Source organism: Puma concolor, chromosome F2 (genome assembly GCF_028749965.1).
Source record: "Puma concolor isolate L17-30 chromosome F2, mPumCon1.1.hap2, whole genome shotgun sequence".
Taxonomy (NCBI): Eukaryota; Metazoa; Chordata; class Mammalia; order Carnivora; family Felidae; genus Puma; species Puma concolor.
Genome location: NC_141684.1, coordinates 9,522,189 through 9,545,008, shown reverse-complemented (window position 1 = coordinate 9,545,008; position 22,820 = coordinate 9,522,189). Strand labels below are relative to the sequence as shown.

The 22,820-nt window shown below is 44.1% G+C and overlaps 1 protein-coding gene across 1 annotated transcript in view; it reads right to left on the bottom strand.

The window, feature by feature from the left end:
- Positions 1-865: 865 nt before the first annotated feature.
- DNAAF11 (dynein axonemal assembly factor 11) overlaps positions 866-22,820 on the bottom strand; it is a 78,828-nt gene continuing 56,873 nt past the window's right edge. Inside the window, exons 11-12 of the mRNA XM_086695994.1 lie at positions 8,748-8,833; positions 866-1,465 (exon numbers count right to left, since the gene is read on the bottom strand). Coding sequence (XP_086552120.1) covers positions 1,288-1,465; positions 8,748-8,833 — 264 coding nt within the window. The 3' untranslated portion in view covers positions 866-1,287. The remainder of the gene's footprint in view (positions 1,466-8,747; positions 8,834-22,820) is intronic.

Genomic DNA, 22,820 nt, shown 5'->3' with positions numbered 1-22,820 from the left:
GTGCATTAACAAACAGAGTTTTCAGGCATTTCAGGGACACTAACTCTGAACGGATGGTAATTCCTTGGAGACCCAGAACAGCAATGTGGTCCACGGTCAGGGTGAGGCTGTTTGTATTTCGGCTGGGGAGAGACTGGGAGGGGAAAGTTTTATTTTGAACCTAGCCAATTTAGTGCCTTTATACTTTCTCTAAACGCTGCTTAAAAATGGACGAATTATTTGTGTCTTTTGCCTTGCGGCTAAAGGCACTAGTGGAGACTTTGGCATTCTACATGGAAATCTCCTTCCCTAAACCTATGAGGGCAGTGGGTACACTTACAATGTTTCCATGTTACCCCGGGCAACAGCTTTGCTAAACTCTCTTCCCCTAGGTAAGGTGGGTCTCCTTTCCTCCAGCACCGAAGAGCACCTTCCTCTTTCTCATGAGCCCTCATGGCAACCTCCTCAAGGCTGGTAGAGCTGCTGTGACCTTCTTCTGGCCGATAGAGGCACCCTGCTCGGCTGTCCCCAAGAGAGAACCCGCACGACGTGCGCAGAGCACCCCAAGTCTCCCACTGCGGCCACCACTCTCTGGGCAGGTGGCTCCCAGCCAAGGACTGAGTGTGGCCGGGGGGTAGCTGGGCTCGACCGTCTTGACCCAACGGGCTCGTCCTCTGTGGACAATCCTGCACTAGAGCGCCTGTCTTCTCCGAGCTGTGTGCTGCCTTCCCAGGCTCCATTTAGCCCACGAGACTTCCACCTGCTTCCCTCTCGTTTTGCAGATGTCAAGCCCGTACCTACAGCCTTAACGGCTTTCGCTTCCTACTCCTGCCAGCTCTCCTCCTCCTCACCCCAGGCATTACCACCAGTAATCACGAGAAGAAAATTGAAACACCGCTAAAATCATATTAGAGCATTCCGATTTGATCTGAAATTACAGTTTTAACTTCTGAGCTTGACCAATTTGCTGAAGCACCGATTTAATAATCGGTCCTTTTATCTCCGACTTCGTCTCTCTGCATTAGCAAGCAGTTCTGTGATTAAAAATCAGCGTCTTAATGTAAGAGTTCTATGATTTACTGAACGTTTGCCCTAGCCAACATTTTATTATAGGCAAATGAGCTGTAGCATGTTAAGGTATGCACTTGAACGTCAAACTGGTGTAAGAATATTACTGCATAAAGTAGAAGTGAGACACTGGAGTAGTGATGGTGACAAATAACTCTGTGTTTACCCCAAACGTGGCATACTACACACTGTGCACTGAGGAAACGGGATCGGGTGGGTCCGTCCACCTGGCCTGATGTTTCAGATCAACGGGGGCACTTCAGGGTTATCTTCAAAGTCTGGATCTTCCTCACTTGGTATAATTTTGGGTTCAGATCGAACTCTTCGGGGCGTGGGGTTTTTCTCTCGAACTATGTTAGCCACATCAGGGAAGGAACGCTTGCTAGGATCTACTTCTAATTTCTCAATTCGCTTGCTTCTACAACAGAAAAAAAAAAAAAAAAGCAAGAGGAAATTGAGAGATGTCATTTTAAATTAAATTTCAAGTAGACTCAACTCGTTCATTCATTCATTCATTCATTCATTCATTCATTCAGCAAACATGGGCAAGTGCTCTCCTTAGAGTATGGAGATAATAGTAAGAGACTGTCCCGGGTTTCAAGTAGCTCGGAACCTTGTGGAAGCAAGAGTCTGACCTGTGGGGAAGTAAAGTGCTGATGCATGGGCAGCTGGAGGGGAGGTCGGCTGAGAGGCTCTGTTCACCTGAGAATATTTTTTTTTCAAGATTTTTAAGTAATCCCTACACCCCATGTGGGGCTTGAACTTACAACCCTATGATCAAGCAATGCGTGCTCTACTAGCCAGCCAGGTGCCTTGCACCTGAGAATCCTTAAATGGTGCTACAGCAGGCAATCCCCGCAGCCAGGGTCAACAGTAGAATCCCTGTAGGCAGGTCTTATGTAGGCTCAATGTAGCTAATCAGCCTCCTGGTGATGCAGACAATCCAGCCTGTGTGCTTTTGCAGGGGCGTTTGTATAAATTCAGGTGCCTAGAAATCTCCGCCCACCAGTTTCCCCCACAAGATCCCACCCCTGCTGTCGGCACCCAGTTCTTTCGGCAATGGCTATGTGGAAACAGAACAAGAAAGATTCCCGTATTGCCGTCATTAGAAAATTCTAGATAATATGGGTCATTGGGCTGCCGCCCTGTCAATTTTGATCTGTAGGCCTGGGGATGGGGCCCAGTACTTTGCATTTATATAAAGCCCCCCCCCCCCCCCCCCCCCCACCTATCCCCCAGGGATACTGATAATTAGTCAAATTATTTTGGAATCACTGCCCTGGTCACCCGGCCAGGCATTCAACGGAATACATTAAGTGCCTCCCAGATTCTAGACACCAGAAATCCCATGGTCTGTGCAAATAGGACGTTTCCTGGTGACATCTAACAGTGCAGCAGAGAGCTCGAATAGAACATTTATCACATTATCATGTAATCGTCTCATTACTGATCTGTTCTCCCCATTAGAACCAGCATTCTTGAAGCAATTATATTGTCTTTTTCATCTTTGGCATATAGCATTTGTGAATACTTGTTAAATAACGAAAAAAAATACTCTACTATGGTGCAATCATGAAATTAAATCAGAAACTGTCTCTGACCCAAAGAGAATCACGGTCGGTCTCATCCGGGAGTCCCACACTGATGTCCTGAGACCAAATTTAGGCAACATACACAAGGTATTGGGAGGAGGGGGGGGTCCGACTTTCTCTGGGAAGTGTGAACCCTCTGTTGTTCTTACGGCCCATCCCCCCTCCTTTCTGTCAGCCACTTAGCCCTTGAAGGCACTTGAGGTTTCAATTCTTCTCAGAATTTTGACTAATGCACATGGACCCGCTGAAGGAAAGTATCATGTATACAAAGAGTATAAAGTGTAAATTTTCCGAAGACCCAGATAGTACACTGTAAACTCTGAAGGAAATTCTAGTTTTTGAAGACCTATATTACAGTCATTATTAAATATGGCTCTGCTTTTTAATTACTGTGCTCTTGTTTAAAAGGCTGCCATATCTATGGCTTAATCAAGTAAATAGCGAAACTCAACTGTTATAATTATGTTGACTTTGAGGAGAAGCAGCGTCTCTCCTCATGCCTGGAAGTCCAGGCATGTATCTCTCAGGCCATAATGTCTGGATCTTCGTAATAAAGAGTGAACTCAGCCCAGATGCAGTTCTCCGTGGCTCACCCACTTCAGATGTTGTGAGGAGTAATTTGCACGCAGGACTTGAATCGGTCATGAGTCTCTGGGTAATAAACAGTGAGCCCATAAGGCCAGAAGCCCCAAAGGATCACACTAATCCCAAAATAAAGAGGAGAGGGCCTTTTCTCCCCTACTGTTTCCTCCCTTAATGTCAGGCACCCGACGTGACTGTTTTACCCACCACCTGTCTGTCAGGGCCAGAACCTCTAGAGTCTAGTCAGAATGACTGGTTGGGCAAAATGAATATTTTCATCAACGGTGGAAGAAAGAAAAAAAAAAAAAAGACTATAATCACCAGGCATAACACATCAGAGATTGAGTCCTTCTACTAAAGAACACAAGGAAAGAACTTTCTTCTGGTAATATGGTGGGCTAGCATACATGGACCAAAGATTCCCACCTCCCACTGAAAACCCTCGGGAGATCAGGAAAGATGTGATAAGATGATAAGGAACCATGAGGGCAGGATTCAGTAAAAGGAGGGACCAGAGAGGAAGTGGGTCCCTGAAGCCACCTTTGGCCTGAGGGCATTTGCTGAGCCCCTAAAGTGGTGCTTTGGTCTTGCTGGCCTTGCGGAATCTGGGAACAGAGGTCAAGGTCCTGAGCATGCCAGGTGCACAGTGATGGGACGCCCTCTCCCCTAGAAGGCTTCGCTCTCACGTAAGAGTGAATGAACAGTAAACCCGCTGTGCCTGCCCCCGCAGGCACTGTGAGGGAAGTAGGACACAGAAGGGCTGGGCTGTCACCACAGCTGGGGTTTCCACGGGTTTATAGCGGCCACAGTTAAAACCCAGCCACCTTGAATTTAGCGTAAAGTGGTTCCGAACGGGCAGGGTCCTCAGGTAGCGTCTGCCCCAGAGCGCAGGCCAACGCTCCCCGGGTGAGCACTTTTCGGGCCTCTGAGAAGCCCCTAGACTATCTTCTAAGGCAATTCGGGCAGCTTGTAGGAAAAACGAACAAGCACTCAAGGAAAAAGGGCACTTAGCGTGAGAACCGGCAGAAGCAACAAGAACGCGAATAGAGATGAGAAACTTCAGATTTTGAATACGACAGCACGGATTATGAAACCAAGGAAATGCTTCAGACTTAATACTATAATGTTGAACTTTTCCTCTGGGATCGGCAAGAAGACAGAGACGGTTGCTGTCACCTCCCTCCCACTCCGTCCTGGTGCCTTTCCCTATGCACTAAGGCAGGAAAACAAAAGGAACAGGATTAGGGAGAAAGAAACTCCACATTCTCTGTAGGTAGACAGAAAATCCAAAACAACTAACAAATGAATAAAATAGTAAGAGAGATCAGCAAGGCTGCTGGGTACAAAATCAAACACAAAAGTGAGTTACGTGGTGGGGGTGATACAAATACTGTGAATATACTGAATCCCATTAAAAAGTTGTACATTGTTTTTAATTTTTTTTTTAACGTTTATTTATTTTTGAGACAGAGACAGAGCATGAACGGGGGAGGGGCAGAGAGAGAGGGAGACACAGAATGGGAAGCAGGCTCCAGGCTCTGAGCCATCAGCCCAGAGCCCGACGCGGGGCTCGAACTCACGGACCATGAGATCGTGACCTGAGCTGAAGTCAGACGCTTAACCGACTGAACCACCCAGGCGCCCCCAAAAAAAGTTGTACACTTTTTAATACTCGAGACGATGAATTTGATGCAATATGTATTTTACCACGGTAAAAAATTCATTGCAAATCTATATCCTAGCAACAAAAGCATAGTTATGATAGCATCAAAATATCACACACCTAAGAAAAGTAATACAGTATGTGTATATTAAAAAAAATTTTTTTAGTGTTTATTTGTGAGAGAGAGAGAGAGAAGAGAGAGGGAGGGAGGGGGAGCACAAGTGGGGGAGGGGCAGAGAGAGAGAGAGGGAAGACACAGAATCCGAAGCAGGCTCCAGGCTCTGAGCTGTCAGCACAGAGCCTGATATGGGGCTCGAACTCATGAACCGCAAGATCATGACCTGAGCTGAAGTCGGACGCTTAACCGACTGAGCCACCCGGGTGTCCCCAGTATGTGTATATTTTATTTTATTTATTTTTTTTTTTTAAATTTTTTTTTAATGTTTATTTTTGAGACAGAGAGAGACAGAGCATGAATGGGGGAGGGGCAGAGAGAGAGGGAGACACAGAATCGGAAGCAGGCTCCAGGCTCTGAGCCATCAGCCCAGAGCCTGACGCGGGGCTCGAACTCACGAACCGTGAGATCGTGACCTGAGCTGAAGTCGGATGCTCAACCGACTGAGCCACCCAGGCGCCCCGCCAGTATGTGTATATTTTAAATGAATTTAGACATAAACCTGCGGCCTTCACAAGAAGTAACTCAAAATGGATCACTGGCCTAAACACAAAAGGCAAGACTGCAAAACTCACAGAAGGGAGCACAGGAAAAGAGCTGACTGACCCTGGGGGCGGGCGATGCCGTTTTAGATACAGCAGCAAAGGCACGAGCCCTGAAAGAAGTCGTCGGCGAGCTGGATTTCGTTAAATTTACAAACTTCTGCTCCATGAAAGACAATTTTGGGAGAATGACAAGACAAGCCACAAACTGGGAGAAAACATCCGATGAACAGCTGTTATCCAAAACATACCAAAAAACCCTCTTCGAATGCAACGATAAGAAAGCCGTGTGATTGAAAGAAGGGCCAAGGATCTTCACAGACACGTCACCAGGGAAGATGTGCAGATGGCAAATACACGAACGGAAAGAGGCTCCAGACCATGTGTCGTCACGGAAATGCATTTGTCCAAGTCCAGGGAATGAATAACACCAACTTTGAACGCTAATGCCCACTATGAACGTTGGGTGATAACGACGTGTGTCAATGTAGATTTATCAGTTGTAATAAATGTGCCACCTTCATGGGGGGATGGGGATAATGGGGGAGACTGTGTATGAGTGGGGGCAGTGGATATATGGAAAATTCCTGTGCTTTTCGTTCAAGTTTTCTGTGACCCTAAAATTGCTTTAAAGAAGAAAGTCTACTAAAAAAAAAAAAAAGACCTCGTGAAGAGAGGAGGAAGATGAGCCAAAGAATGGGCCCAAATTTATCACTCTGGCTCTGCTTTATGATCTTGGGCAGATTAATTTCTTTGAGACTCAGTCCATTAGGAATAAGAGGATTTCTCTTGTGGTTATTTTGAAGATGAAAGATAGGTGATGGATAGTATCATGTAGCACAGAGGAGGCACTCGGCACTCAACAAACCCATCCCGAGTGAGGTATGTGTCCCTCCTTGATCATACATACAGTGTCACAGGACCACAAGAGTTCACGGCATCGGTGACCTGCCCCACAAAACACGATCTCCTCCGGTCCCAAGGAACGGAACCTTACTCCACTGATCTTCCCCTCCGGTCACTCTGTCTCCACAGCATGAGGAAAGGGCCGCTCTGGCTACGAAAGGATCGATGGGCCTCTTCTGGCCCTCCCGGCGTATCACTGTGCCTACCGTCTTCCCGTCCCTCAAACTGACAACCTGCCTGACCTCATTCCCACGTGCGGCCTTCTTAGTTCACGGGATCGCCCAGCCAGAGGCTGAGGTGGTGTGGATGGTCCAAGTCCGTCAATGACTAAGGAGCACGCAAACAACCTTCACACAGACATGTTAAGTGTGGCTGCAAGGTGATTACTTCTCAGTAACAAAAATGAAAACAGCTTTACGGGGCGCCTGGGTGGCTCAGTCGGTTAAGCGTCCGACTTCAGCTCAGGTCACGATCTCATGGTCCATGAGTTCGAGCCCCGCGTCGGGCTCTGTGCCGACAGCTCGGAGCCTGGAGCCTGTTTCAGATTCCGTGTCTCCCTCTCTCTCTGCCCCTCCCCCGCTCATGCTCTGTCTCTCTCTCTGTCTCAGGAATAAACATTAAAAAAAAATTCAAAAATGAAAACGGCTTTGCAAACAGACCGTAGGAAGTACTACCATAAAGAATTGTGCTAAGACATCTCTAGTCCTCAAATGTCATCACCGTAATGGGGATTTTCCCGGGGTCTAAAGACCAGCTTCCACACTGGCTGCCCCTCCCTGATCCTTCACAAACGGGAGTCACACTCCTTTCATGTGTGGATGCTGCTGGGGGGTAATTATGACCATGAATATTCATGCTAGCAGAATACCCTTGAACCTCTGTAAATTACACTAATCTGGGAAATAGGAGACCAACTGGTCTCCAAGGTTAAAACCAGCAACCCAGCTTTCAGAAGGAATTCAACTCCGTACCCGTCGTTCAAACAAAGCCCACGTTCGAAAGTCCGCAAAACTTCCACAGTTGACTCGGGATGTTGTGAATGCCTGACGGCTTCTATTATGCAAGACGTAAATATAGCTCTCGTTCAGGTATTTTTGTAATGATAATTTCAGCATAGACATTTGTATCACAAAGATAGTTTGCCTGGGTTCAAAATAGATTTTGCCATCTGGACGGTAACAGTCTGGAAATCACGACAAGTGGAAGGAAAGTCGAAAGGCCCGGGATTGTGCATTCGAAGGACGCACTGAAAGAACGAGAGCTTTGTCCCAAATGCTTGAAGGGATGCCACTGGTCACGGGTGCTGAGCTTCGTTCTGAGGGCATTCAGGAGGCACCGCCGGGATCTTCAGTTAGGAATGAGGAGAGGCTTCCTGTCACCGGGGGAGTACGGACAGCGGGAGGGGTCCTGGTGTGGAAGAAGCTGAACCAGAGGCTCGCAGATGATCTGGGGGTAGGAGGTGGGCGGGAGGGCACATGGTGGGGACTCTTGGTCCTGGCAACCCTGAGAGCTTTAGAAGCTATGAAGTGACATCCGAGCCATGAAAGGGTAGCGTGAGCAGCATTCGACGAGGGCTCAGCAGGGCTGTCCCAACGTGTCAAGACTACCTGACCTTCAGGCATTCTAATTTTTTTTAATGTTTACTTATTTTTCAGAGGGAGTGACAGAGCACGAGCAGGGGAGGGGCAGAGAGAGACAGGGAGGCACAGACTCCCAAGCAGGCTCCAGGCTCTAAGCTGGCAGCACAGAGCCTCACGCGGGGCTCGAACCCACGAACCGCGAGATCATGACCTGAAGCCGAAGTTGGACGTTTAACCGACTGAGCCAGTCAGGCGCCCCCAGACCTTCAGACATTCTAAACTTCTCTCCCTCATTTTGCCCATCTGTAAACCGAGGATAAAAATGGTGAGGATTAAGTGTGTTACTATGGGTGAAGTACACACGATACTGCCTGATACATAGTAAGTGCTCAGTAGATGTTAGCAGTCGTTGGTGTTGACCTCACCATTCTCACCATTATTGACACAAGAAATTGGGGCCTGTATGCCCACAGATTTGTTTTTTAGGGATCAAGAGCCCTATAAATCCAGAGTCTAAGTTTTGGGAATAGACATGAACATTCACAGCGTGAATCATCTGTAAATGCTAAATAACTGTATCTTTGAGGAAGGTGCATTCTAGCCACCAAATGACAATGAAGAGAACTATAAGGAAGCTTCCGATGGCTGGGGAGGTGGTACCTTTGGTTTGTGTGCTCTCTGCTGCTGTCCGAGGGACTCGTCCCAGACTCTGACGTTTGTCGCCAACCTGTGATGACTTCGTCTACCTAAAATAAAAATATAACACACACTGAGTGGTGCATTAGTCTTGGACATATCCTCAAAAATATACAACATTTTAAGTTTTGCTACGTACGCCATGAAAGAGTCTAACTGTAAGCCCCTGCATGCGGTATGAGAAAGTTATATCACAGACTGGATCTGTCTTGCAAAGCCACAAGCTATCCTTCATTTGCCAAAGGCCAAGCAGGGGGGATATGGTGAATTAATTCACATAACAGATATTTTCTGAGAGCCAGAAACCTGCCAAACACTGCTTGGGGTGGTGGGGATTTAGGCGTGGTTGAGACACTGCCTCTGAACAGCTCCCCTCCTCCACCTCCACCTGGCATGTGTTGCAGTGGAAAGCAGGCTGAGCTGGAGGTTCGAATCCCTCCCTTCCCAGCACACTGGACCCCCAGGTCATCCTTCATAAAATGAAGGGATGAGATATGAGCTCAAAGGCCCCTTTGGGTATGAAAAGTTCTGTAATTCTTCCACTTTTTTGTTTCAAGTTTATTTATTTATTGGGGGGGAGGGGCAGAGAGAGAGGGAGAGAGAGAATCCCAAGCAGACCTCACGCTGTCAGTGCAGAGCCCGAGGCGGGGCTAGAACTCGTGAACCTGTGAGATCGTGACCTGAGCTGAAATCAAGAGTCGGACGCTCGATCGACTGAGCCGCCCAGGCGCTCCTTCTTCCACTTCTTCTAAGCCAAATAAGCTCAGTGCTAAGCGTGTTGAGGTCTCAATAAATAAAACTGACTGATATGATTCAATGAAGATTATTCGCACCCAGCACCTCCTACTAGAAAGCTCAAAGATCTAAGACTATGGGGGCGGAAGAGAACAGGTGGCCACTTACTAGACCCCGACACCATGCTGGACACATGCCTGCCTATCCTAGGCAGTTCATGTGTTTTATTTCACCCCCACCTCCCAGTATAACTATAAGACAAGGATTATTTATAGGCAGAGAGAAGGAACTCTCCTCATGTTGTTTTGGTCTGCTGATCAGGATGGGGGCTTCTGCCTTTTCTCTCCTTTCTTTCTTCTTCGTCCTTTTTTTTTTTTTTTTTTTTTTTTACAAGAGGCAGAGCATGAGCCGGGGCGGGGTGGAGGGGGTGTGCAGAGAGAGAGAGGGAGACACAGAATCAGAAGCAGGCTGCAGGTTCTGAGCTGTCAGCACAGAGCCCGATGCGGGGCTCAAACTCATGAATGGGGAGAGATCATGACCTGAGCTCAAGTCCAATGTTTCACTGAGTCACCCAGGCGCTCCGGCCTTTTATTTCCAGGGAGGAGAAAGATCTGGAGCGTGTACATTCCTCTCTCCATCCTAATCATCCTAATCATTTCCCTTTCTTTGGGGAGGAAGTGCTTCGTTGACTGGCCCCATCTCACCGGTGGGCAGGGTCATTCCCCTGCAGGTGAGGGACGCCTGCTGCCCTTCCTCTGTTGGGCCGGAGACTTCACTTGCTGCCCAGCAGCGAGAGGATCCATGAGGACACAGACTAGGCTTGGGCTGTGAGGGTCTGGTCACCACTCCTACCCCCACCTGCTGGCTCGGGCAGGCTGCACTCACCATCTCCGTTTGGGAAGCGAATCGGAAGCCCCGAGGTAGCCTCAATTCTAAACCAGATTCTCCAATCCAATCTTTACCCAACTTCTGCATCAGGGTGCTGGCCAATTAACCAAATTAATAGACCGGGTCGTCGGTTTCCCATTAGGGGCAGAGAGAGAGAGAGAGAGAGAGAGAGAGAGGAGGACAGAAGATCTGAAGCAGGCTCTTGAGGGGACAGCAGCAAGCCCAATGTGGGGCTCGAACTCACAAGCCACAAGATCATGACCTGAGCCCAAGTCGGATGCTCAACTGACTGAGCCACCCAGGTGCCCCTAAGAACCAGTGTTTTAGATAGTGCAGAGTATATTTATCTATCACATTTGACAACAATTCAATCCGTGTTTGTATGTGTGATTTTGTTCCACTCCCTTACACAGAGGAACACGCACACAGGCTTGCCTTTCCCTTCCCATAGACCTCACGGGAGGGCCCGTGTGCAACGCAGAAGGGAAAGATCTGCCGAAATGACACATTTCAACCTATGTACTGGACACCCGACCAGGAAAAATACCTTTAAGTACCACAAATGGCGTGTGCAATGGCCAGACTTTTGCTGAGACTCTGGGAGGAAGGAACAATGGACACTGCGCGTACTAAAGACGCTAAATTTCAGGTCCAGAAGAGTTTGTCCGGAGACATTTTCAAAGAGAGAGTTCCAGAACCGAAGAGGCCACACAGTCAAGGACCACAGACGAATGAGGGGTAGTCGGCAGAACACAAACTTGTAGAATACTGTGGGGGAATCAGCAACTCAAGCCACCAGTGCGATATTTACTGAATACTTAAAGGAGGTAATTCATGGAAAGGTCTGCCCAATGAAGCAGATTCTATCATCGTCAAACACAGGTTTTGGGGGGAGGAGGTTAATCCTAAAATGTTTTCTTTGCTATGTTTTAAAATATATTAATGTCATAATTTTGTTTTCCGGGCATTTCTCGCCGGCTAATGACTGATGCTGTATTTTCGGAGGTTAACGACGGTAAGGTATGAATGTTAACACTCTTTGAATACAAAAACTTAACTGGTTTTTGTCCTTTTCTTTAACAGAATTAGTGTGATGGATTCAAATATTTCCCCCTCCTTCCTGGCCCATCCTTAACGAGACGGAAACACTTTTTAGGTGCTGTTGAGTCCAGTTCTGGCTTGTTAAACCATATTAATATCAAAGACGAAGGAAAAGATCGATACGAGGGGGCTAAACAGACATCTCCAGTCAAGGGGAGCAGAGAGAGGCCATAGATGTTAGGGTGTTGGGAACTGGCACCTTCCTCCTGCAGTGTCTGAGGGAGACCGAAGCATCTCTGGGAGACGCGGTTGTGCAGAGAGAGCATAGTGTCCACTAGAATCTTCTGCAACGATGGAAGTGTTCTGTGCTGTCCGACATGGGGCTCCTGAACATTTGAGACGTGGTTAGTGCACCTGAGCTACTGAAGGTTTGATTTTATTTAAATTGAAGTAATTTTAACTGCCCAAGCCAGAGGGAAGGGAACATGATTACAGTGAGCCCCAAATGCATAGGGGCTTCTGATTCTTCTTCGGGGTGAAGGACGTCCATCCACACCAGTTACCCCTAATTCACCTGTAGTCCTTGACTCTGTGGCCTTTTCGGTTCCGGAACTCTCTGCTGCTCCCTTGACGTGCCTGGGACCTGGTACTCTTATGGACGTATGAGAACCCGGAGCCTGTGTTCCACTCTCTCTGATCACTGTGGGGTCGAAGGTTGCTCCCCAAGCCTGACTCAGGACAACTCTAGAGGACCTTGTCAGCCGCAGAGCTCGCTGGGCGTCGGCTGAGGTCTTTGTCAGGCCTCCACGGCAGCTCGGTTTTCCCCTTTCCTGCTCCTGGCCCCTTCCCTCCCGCTCACAGGCACCCCGCATGCTCCCCTCCATCTCAGACCTGTTCCTGGGGAGCCGGGGCACCTTTGCATTTTTAAAACTTGTTTTGAATATTTTAGTTACACTAAACGAGGCCAATGCTAGTGAAAAATCATTAAAATGTCAGTTTTAAGAACAAAGCTCTTGAGCCAAAAGTACAAATTTTGTATTGCTTCACATTGTAAACGCACTAAAGAGAATGGGAGCATGTGCATAATGAGAGTCTTAAAACACCCCGTTTCTAACACTGTTATTTGTCACATAATAAGCTCAGACAAAGATACTCTGTGTTTATGGAGATGCAAATAGCATCACAAATTTGGAACTTCTCTTCACAGGGAATTTGCTGTGCACCAGAATCTAAATGTGTTTCTTATTTTTAAGAGAGATTTTCAGCTTATTTAGTTCCAAAGATTCTTTTAAGTTTAAAAGTTAGAAGGAACTAAGGAAGCAGCACGAAGAAAAATATTAACACCAACATTCGTATCAACGCCAAAATTCATCCTAACGCCATTATTTATATTCACAGCAGGTAAAACACTTCCAATGAGCTCTGACTTTCCCCAGCAGAGGACCACGAGGTCCTGCAGTAGTGACCACTGTCTTCCTACCACACCCACAGCACCAGCATCGTTCTTCCTCTAGGAAGTGATGGTCATTAACATTAACCATCTTATTCATTTGCACTAAGTGTGTTTAGGGATGACTGATGGACGGCTGCAAGGGCCAAAATATGTTCAATAAATTAGATCAGGGGGACTAATGGTTTCCTGAATCCATAGAAGGAAATGTAATCGGCTTCCTGAAAACTTAATTGTGGGCCAGGCACAAAGGTACAAATTAACATTTTAATGATGTGATATTACTTTAATTCGCACAGAGTCATGTGATTTCGTGCAGCTGAAAGTTGGGAGTGGACATGGAGGTAGGAACCAAGTCTCCTCTACAGAAGGCAGAAGTCGCTCCTAAGGCTTTTCCGCCAGACGACTTTCCAGTCTTTGCTGACACAGTACCCTGGGATGGCGTCTCATGACTTCCTGAGGTAGCACTCAGCGCGGAGACAATCTACCTCTACTTATTTTATTATTTTGTTTTGTTTTGTTTTATTTTATTTTATTTATTCCATTTTATTTTATTTATTCTATTTTTATTTTATTTATTTTATTCCATTTTATTTTATTTTATTCTATTTTATTTATTTTATTCCATCTTATTTTATTTTATTCTGTATATTTTATTCGATTTTATTTTATTCTATTTTATTCATTTTATTTTATTTAATTTATTCCATTTTATTTTCTTTATTTTATTCTATTTTATTTATTTTATTCCATCTTATTATATTTATTTTATTCTGTATATTTTATTCCATTTTATTTTATTCTATTTTATTCATTTTATTTTATTTATTTTATTCCATTTTATTTATTTTATTCTATTTTACTTTATTCTATTTTATTTATTTTATTTTATTTTATTCCATTTTATTTTACTTATTTTATTCCATTTTATTTTATTCTATTTATTTTGTTTTATTTATTCCATTTTATTTTATTTATTTTATTCTATTTTATTTATTTTATTTTACTTATTTTATTCCATTTTACTTTATTCTATTTTATTTATTTTGTTTTATTTATCCCATTTTATTTTATTTATTTTATTCTATTTTATTTATTTTATTCCATCTTATTTTATTTTATTCCATTTTATTTTATTTATTTTATTCTATTTCATTTATTTTGTTTTATTTATCCCATTTTATTTTATTTATTTTATTCTATTTTATTTATTTTGTTTTATCTATCCCATTTTATTTTATTTATTTTATTCTATTTTATTTATTTTGTTTTATTTATCCCATTTTATTTTATTTATTTTATTCTATTTTATTTATTTTATTCCATCTTATTTTATTTTATTCCATTTTATTTTATTTATTTTATTCTATTTCATTTATTTTGTTTTATTTATCCCATTTTAGTTTGTTTATTTTATTCTATTTTATTTATTTTGTTTTATCTATCCCATTTTATTTTATTTATTTTATTCTATTTTATTTATTTTGTTTTATTTATCCCATTTTATTTTATTTATTTTATTCTATTTTATTTATTTTATTCCATCTTATTTTATTTATTTTATTCCATTTTATTTTATTTATTCTATTCCATTTTTACTTTATTTATTTTATGTGCCTTGAGAACTTGTTTGGAGTTTCTAGCAGGGAATTGCAGCCACTCGTATACCCTTGACTAAAGAATGATCCTCCTCTGTCAGGGAAGGTCATTTTCTTGGACTGAGCGAAGCTTTCGGAGGGACACACCTGGAGCAGTGAGGGAGGAAGGGGACACCCGCCTCGCCGGCTAGATCAGCCAAACCAACCCTGGTGATCAATGGGGTGACAGAGGTCGTAGCCAGATCACCCTCGCATCCATTTTTTTTTTTTTTTTTTACCGTAGATTATGTATTTTTTTGTTTCAAGTTTTTATTTAAATGCCAGTTAGTTAACATACAGTGTAATATCAGTTTCAGGAGTAGAATTCAGTGGTTCATCACTTCTGTACAATACCCAGGGCTCATCTCAATGAGTGCTGTCCTTTATGCCCATCACACATCTAGCCCATCCCCCTCCCACAGCCCTCAGTTTGTTCTCTGTTGTTAAGAGTCCGTTTCATGGTTTGTCTCTCTTTTTCCCCCGAGTTCATCTGTTCTATTTCCTAAATTCCACATATAAGTGAAACCATATGGTATTTGTCTTTCTCTGATTTATTTCTAGTTCAATCCACATCATTCCAAATAGCAAAATTTCATTCTTTTTGATCGCTTAGTAGCATTCCATTTTATGTATATACCACATTAAAATATATAACTTATTGTCAAGTTAGCTAACATACCAGCGTATACAGTGTGCTCTTGGTTTTGGGAGTAGATTCCCATGATTCATCACTTACGTACAACACCCAGTGTTCATCTCAACAAGTGCCCTCCTCAATGCCCATCACCCATTTTCCCCTCTCCCCCGCCCCTCCATCAACCCTCAGTTTGTTCTCTGTATTTAAGAATCTCTTACGATTTGCCTCCCTCTTTGTTTGAAACTATTTTTCCCCTTCCCTTCCCCCATGGTCTTCTGTTAAGTTTCTCAAGTTCCACATCACACACTTGGGCTGATGAAAACTTGGGCTGAGTGAAAACATAGGATATCTGTCTTTCTCTGCCTGACTTATTTCCCTTAGCATAATACTCTCCAGTTCCATCCATGGTGTTACAAATGGCAGGATTTAATTCTTTCTCGTGGCCAAGCAATATTCCATTATATATAAACCACACTTTCTTTCTTATTAGGAAACTGTCTAAATCCGGGGACTGGTTCTTATTAGGAAACTGTCTAAATCTGGGGACTGGTCATCAAACTTATTGTACGAATTTATTGTCGATGGACACTTGGGTTCCTTCCATGTACCTCTACTGTAACAAAATGTATGTGGTTGCTTTACCAACTACAGAAATTACTAAACCAATGAACCAAGACTACATGTGCTGTGTAAAATATAGTAACCAGACGCAAGGGAGAGAGACCCAGCTCTCGATCCTTTAGATTGAACCACAGGAATTACCAATACCTGACCATTTTTGACCTACAAAACAGTGATTTTACATGGTTCAACTTAACTGTTATTTATATGAAGCTGAGTAAGAATGAGAAAACAATCGCTCCACTTTAGATGAAGGCTTGCTATCGTGGTAAATTAAGAGAGCAAATGGACAAAGAAAATGGAATCTAACCAGAGATGTTCATTGAAGAACAAAATATAAAACAATCCATCATTTAATTTTTTTCTTGTGAATTTACCCTGGTTTCTCAAATCACAGTATTTAGGAAAATCAGAAGCAAATTTCTCTTTCTCTTGGATTTTTACTTGGTACCACGGTTTCAGCTATTGCCGCTATTAAATCTTCTCAAGAGATATTTACTGAGCATCTGTTATGTGCCAAACATAGGAGCAAGTGGTAGATATGGAAGGATAGGTTAAAAAATTATCCTTGATCATCTCATGAGAGATAAAGACACATTAGCAGTGAAAATGCATTGAAGGAAGTATGATTGACAGGTATGTGTGTACATTAAATATGGAAGCCCAAGGGAAGGAGGGATGTGCACCAGTGACATGGGGAAGGCTTACTGGAGGATGTGAGGTGTGATATGAATTTTAAAGAATAAGGAGGAATTTTCCAGAAGCTGGAGATTATGTGGTACATTCCCTACATCAGAACATTCCAGACAGAGACAGCAAGCCTGAACAAAGACAAGAAGGTAAATGACCACATAAACTAGCACAGAATATTGGGCAGATAATGGATGGAAAAAGGGCTGAAGCACCAGGCAGACGTCAGGTCTTGAGAGAGTTGATTTTAAGGTGCTTGGACTTTGCACAGGAGGCGACAGAGACTTTGCTGGTTTTTTTTTTTTTTTTTTTTTCCTTCAACTCAGCTGAAGGGGCAATATTCTCAATACACTCTTATTTTCATCAGCCCGAGTGTGTGATGTTAACAAAAATATTAAGTGCAGTGGCATGATGGCTTTTGAAAGAAAGTGTTTCTTTCGTCGCTAGGTAAAAAATACACTGTTTTGTTTTTGTTTTTGCCATTACAGCTAAATTGCTTTCTCCTCACCCCAAACTTCACTCTGAAAATACTACTGACATGGAGTCTTATTAGGAAACTGTCTAAATCTGGGGACTGGTCATCAAATTTATTGTACGAATACGTAACATGCGAATCATTGGCTAACTAATCGGCTCTTCCGGGCTTCTGTTGGCCTGTCCACTACGGATGTGTACGCGTTTCTCTGGCTTCCCGCTGTCCCACGTAACGTAGGTTTTAGACTCTGCATTCAGGGTCCCCTGGCACCCACACACCCTCTTAGAAGGCATCATTTACACGAAGGGCAATCCATTATTCACAATTTGCCCCAGAATGGGAGAATAGGAGACTTAAATGGAGATTTTTCCCTTAAAAGAATTTAACAGTAACAATTGGCTTTCGTACCCTTCGGGCCAGGCCTCTGCGGTATTTTAACGAGGGTGTGATGTGGTATCCACACTCACAATACAGGTACTGAGCCTGCGTGCAGTTGTGTCCGTTTGTTCTCCTGTCTCTGCTCTGCTCTGGAGAGTTCCGGGTCACGTGGCTCCCAGCTGGGCCTGGCCAACAGGAAGCACTGGAGGGAGGCTGGAGCACCTCGAAGGAGGCTCCAGGTGTCTCTCCCACAATCCCTGTCTGCGTGAGCGACTCCACTCCACGGAGGGAGGATCTCCTCCGTGGCTGCCCAAGAGGCCTCTGCGGTTCCGGTTCCTTCCAGGTGACCTGGTGCGTGTTTTCCACCACCACCACCTCCTCCCTCTGTCCTGGGAGAGGAGGGACCCACCTGATGTTACGGCTTGTTCACCTTGTGTAATACATTTCCTGAATTACTCCCGCAAGGTACATTCCTGTATACATTTCCTGTATGCATTTTCAGTGTTTCCTGAGTTTCCATCAGACCCTTAACTGACTTCCTCCGTGTGTCTCACACCTCAGGGTACTTGTTAAGACACACACTTCCACAACATCTAATTAGAATCCTCAGGATAGTGGCCTGGGAACCTAGTTTTTTAACAAGCTCTCTCCAGGTGATTCTATGGATCGGGGGAGTCTTGAAAACAGTCTTTCTGATCCCACAGCTTCGAGGCTTTTCCAGATGCCATTCAGTTACACAAGCACATTTACGGGACGTGCGATGGAAAGCCACTGGTGGGTTTTAAGCGTGAGCATAAAATGATCTGACTTACGTTTTAAAAAGGTCACTGTGGCTTTTGTATGGGGAAGGAATCAAAAGGTGGAAAGGACAGAAGCAGGGAAACAGGGAGGGTCCTGTATGAGATGGTCCAGCTGGGAGATGGGATTAGCCCGGACACGGCTGAGGTGGGGAGACAGGTAAGTAACTGAATTCAGTGTATGTTCGGGCGGTAGTGCTGACGACGTGTAAGGGTAAGAGGTAGGCCAAGGATGCCTTCTAATCTTCGACTTGGACAATTGAGCCTACGATGATGCCATTTTCTAGGACAGGGAAGACCGTGGGAGGAGCAGGTCTGCAGAAAGCAATTATGGGTTCATTTGGCCATTTGAAATCAGTCCGGCGGATTTACGCTTTCAGGCGGCTTATGAGTTGGCAGGTGCATATAAAATGTCTTTGATTCTAAAGCCTATACAGTTTGCTAATATTTAAAGCTTTTATTTTCCAATTAATAACTCTAGTTTGTATTTCCTGTGAGGTTGAACAGCACTTGGGGACAGCATTTTGAATTTCCCAATTGTAGTTAGTGGTTTACTCTGTATTTTATGCTTAATATTATTTCTAGGGACTAGTAATTAAATATAATTTCTGTAATTTTTTCTTTTGGAAATGAGAATAAGCTTTTTGGAGGGTTTTGTCTATTATGAACTTTTCAAATTATCTTAATTATATTGCTCAAATAATAAATGGTCTTACTCTTCATTGATCATATTTATCAAAGACAGAAATGGGTCACAAATCTTCTAGTAGAGCTGACTGCTTATCTGTCCTTATGTTTATAAGACCCTGGGCTTTCTACACTTAAATAACGTACAATCAATGCATATAAGGCCGTGAGTTGGATTTTTATTTTATATAATACTTTTATTACTATAGAATAACTCTTATTCCATTTTATGCTTCTTTGCTTTAAATTGTCATGTCTGATATTCATTTTGCCATAAGTACTCTAAATTTTGCTTGCATTCACTTCATATAGTTTTGTCCATTCTTTTGTTTACGTATCTCCCAGGTCTTTGAGTTTCAGGAGTGTTCTTTTGAGCTGGATAGCATAATGGATTTTACATCTGTTACTTTCTTACCAATATTCTGATTTTGTGTCTCCCTCCTGGTGTTTTTCCACTCCTAACTGTATTGACTTTTGTTTACATTTATTTTCTGTAATGCTTTGTAATTCATACATTTTAATTTAATTCCACTCATTTTCCCTGAGAATATTTATATTAAATTTCAACATGAACACAGTGCACTGAGAAGACCTAAATGTGAGACCTGGAAACATAAACATCCTAGAACAAAACGCAGGCAGTAACTTCTCTGCATTGGTCGTAGCACCACTTTTCTAGATAGGTCTCTTATCCAGAAAACAAAAATAATCTTGGGACTACATCAAAATAAAAAGCTTTTGCACAGTGAGGGAAGCCATCAACAAAACTCAAATACAACCTATGGGATGGGAGACGACATTTACAAATGATATACCCAGTAAGGGGTTAACATTCCCCCAAAACAAGAAGCTCATACAGCTCAACACCAAAAAAACCAACAGTGTGATTAAAAAATGGGCAGGGAGGGGCGCCTGGGTGGCGCAGTCGGTTGAGCGTCCGACTTCAGCCAGGTCACGATCTCGCGGTCCGTGAGTTCGAGCCCCGCGTCAGGCTCTGGGCTGATGGCTCGGAGCCTGGAGCCTGTTTCCGATTCTGTGTCTCCCTCTCTCTCTGCCCCTCCCCCGTTCATGCTCTGTCTCTCTCTGTCCCAAAAATAAATAAACGTTGAAAAAAAAAAATTAAAAAAAAAAAAATGGGCAGAGAGGGGTGAAAGGGCGGGCCTACGCCGGCCGACTCCATCTTGTTCTGTGTCCTTCACCTTGACCACACCTCCTCCCCTTGAGTAATCCCCGCCCCCCTCACCTGCCTAACAGGACTCGGACCCTTCCCCAGCCAATCGGCTGAGGCCACAGCCATTACCTCACCAACTGCCCCTAGGCCCCAATAAAACCTTTGTCCTTTTGAAACTCGCTCTCTCTCCCCAGTATCTCACCACTGCGTCGGGTGCAGGTAGGGGATTGAGCTCGAGCTAGCTCGAATAAAGGCTCTTTTGCTTTTGCATCGGACTCGGCTCCCTGGCAGTCTTTGGGGATCACGAATTCTGGGCATAACAAGGGGTGCCTGGGTGCTCAGTCGGTTAAGCATCCTATTCTTGATTTCTGCTCAGGTCATGATCTCACAGTCATGAGATAGAGCCCCATGTCAGGTTCTGCACTGGGTGTGGGGCTTGCATAAGATTCTCTCTCTCTCTCTCTCTCTCTCTCTCTCTCTCTCTCTCTCTCTCTCTCTCTCTCTCTCTGAAAAAAATACATGGGCACAGAACCTGAATAGACATTCCATATAGACATGAAAAGATGCTCAACATCACTGATCCTCAGGGAAATACAAATCAAAACCACAATGAGATAACACCTCACACCTGTCAGAATGGCTAAAATCAAGAAGATAAGAAACAATTGTTGGCGAGGATGGCGAGGAGAAAAAAGAGCCCTCGTGCACTGGTGGCAGGAATGCAAACTGACATTGTCACTTTGGAAAACAGTATGGAGATTCCTCAAAAAATTAAAAATGGAAATGCCATATGATCCAATAATTTCACTATTGGGTATTTACCCAGGGAAAATGAAAACACTAACTCGCAAAGATATATGCACACCTATGTTCACTGCAGCATTATTTACAATAGCCAAGATATGGAAGCAACGTAAGTGTCCATCAATAGAGGAATGGTTAAGGAAATATGGTGTATATACACAATGGAATATTACACAGGCATAAAAAAGATGAGATCAGGCCATTGAGACAACATGGATAAGCCTGGAGGGTATAATTCTAAGGGAAATAAGTTAGACCGAGAAAGACAAATACCATATGACTCCACTCGTAAGTAGAATCTAAAAAAAAAAAGCAAATGAATAAACAGACAAAAAGCTGAAATAGACCTATGAATCCCGAGAACAAACTTATGGTTGTCAGAGGGAAGCAGGGTGGGGGATTGGAAAAATTGGTGAAGAGGAGAAGGAGGTACAAGCTTCCAATTTTGGGAAAAGGCACAGCACAGGAAATACAGTCAATGATACTATCATAGTGATGTAACACGACAGACGGTAGCCACAGCTGTGGTGAACACAGCACAATGTACAAACTTGTCCAGCTTGAGTATAGTTAGCCCTGAAACTAACTATACTCAAATAAAATTTAAAAAGTTAACGGTATGTATTTGGTGGTTGCGAAAGTGTTCATATGTTTGTTCTCCCCACTCCCAGTTTCCCTGTTTTCATGTTTTAATCTAAGTTTTAAAAATCATACAACTCTCTTTCTTATATCTTCTTCACTACTTCTTCCAAGGAAAATAACTTTCTGACTCATTTTGAAACTTTACTCAAAACAAGGACAACTATTCCTATAAGACTACTGAAGTAGTTGAGGAGAGGGATGGTGGCTCAGTAGCAGGGCATTAATGGTGGGGGGGACCGGAGGACTGGGAATGAGAAGCCCTCCTTAGGTTTTCAATGCAAGCCAAATAGCAGGAGGTATTACAGATTCGATCCTAATTCTACACGAAGATATCCCTACACAAAGGTATCCCCTATTAGGGGAACCTAATGCAGCACAAGTCTTACTTTTTCTTTGCATTTCCAAGAACCTACCAGAGCACACAGTAGGTGATCATTAAAATATATGGAATGGCTAGGTGGATGGTAGGATAGGTGGATGGATGGGTGGGTGGGTGGATGGATGGGTGGGTGGGTGGATGGATGGGTGGGTGGGTGGATGGATGGGTGGGTGGGTGGATGGATAGATGGGCGGACGGATGGATAGATGGGTGGACGGATGGATGGATAGACGGATGGGTGGGGGGGTGGATGGATGGGTGGGTGGGTGGACAGATGGGTGGATGGATGGATGGATAGATGGATGGGTAGGTGGATGGATGGGTGGGTGGATGGATGGATGGGTGGGTGGATGGATGGATGGGTGGGTGGATGGATGGATGGATGGATGGATGGATGGATGGATGGAAGGATGGATGGATGGGGGTGTGGATGGACGGATGGGTGGGTGGATGGACGGACGGATGGACGGATGGATGGGTGAATGGATGGAGAGATGGGTGGATAGATGGATGGATGGATGGATGGGTGAATGGATGGATGGATGGACAGATGGGTGGATGGGTGGATGGGTGGACGGATGGGTGGATGGGTAGATGGATGGATGGATGGGTGAATAGATGGATGGCAACTAATAGGACTTATAGAAAAGACCCCTAGAGATGCCTGTTCTTGTCTTTTTGTCTACAAATGGGGAAGAGGCAGAAGTTCTATGAGAGCTGCGGCTTCATGCATGCTGAGCTCTGCTGGTGCTGGGCCTACCTGGAGGAAGGGGCATGTGGGGAGCCTTGGGAGATCCCATAGGTACAACTATGACACTCATCTCTGAGCCAGTAACATAATTCCAAGTTTAAGCAGAAGGGAAGAGAAGCTACTTAAGAAGAATCTGAGCCTTTTTGAAACTGAGACTTAGGAAGTGAGGGGTGAGGGCAGATCTGGGCCCGCAGGTGGTCACGGTCAGTGAGTGGATTCAACAGGGAGAAGACAGGAAGAACGCCCTAAGAAAC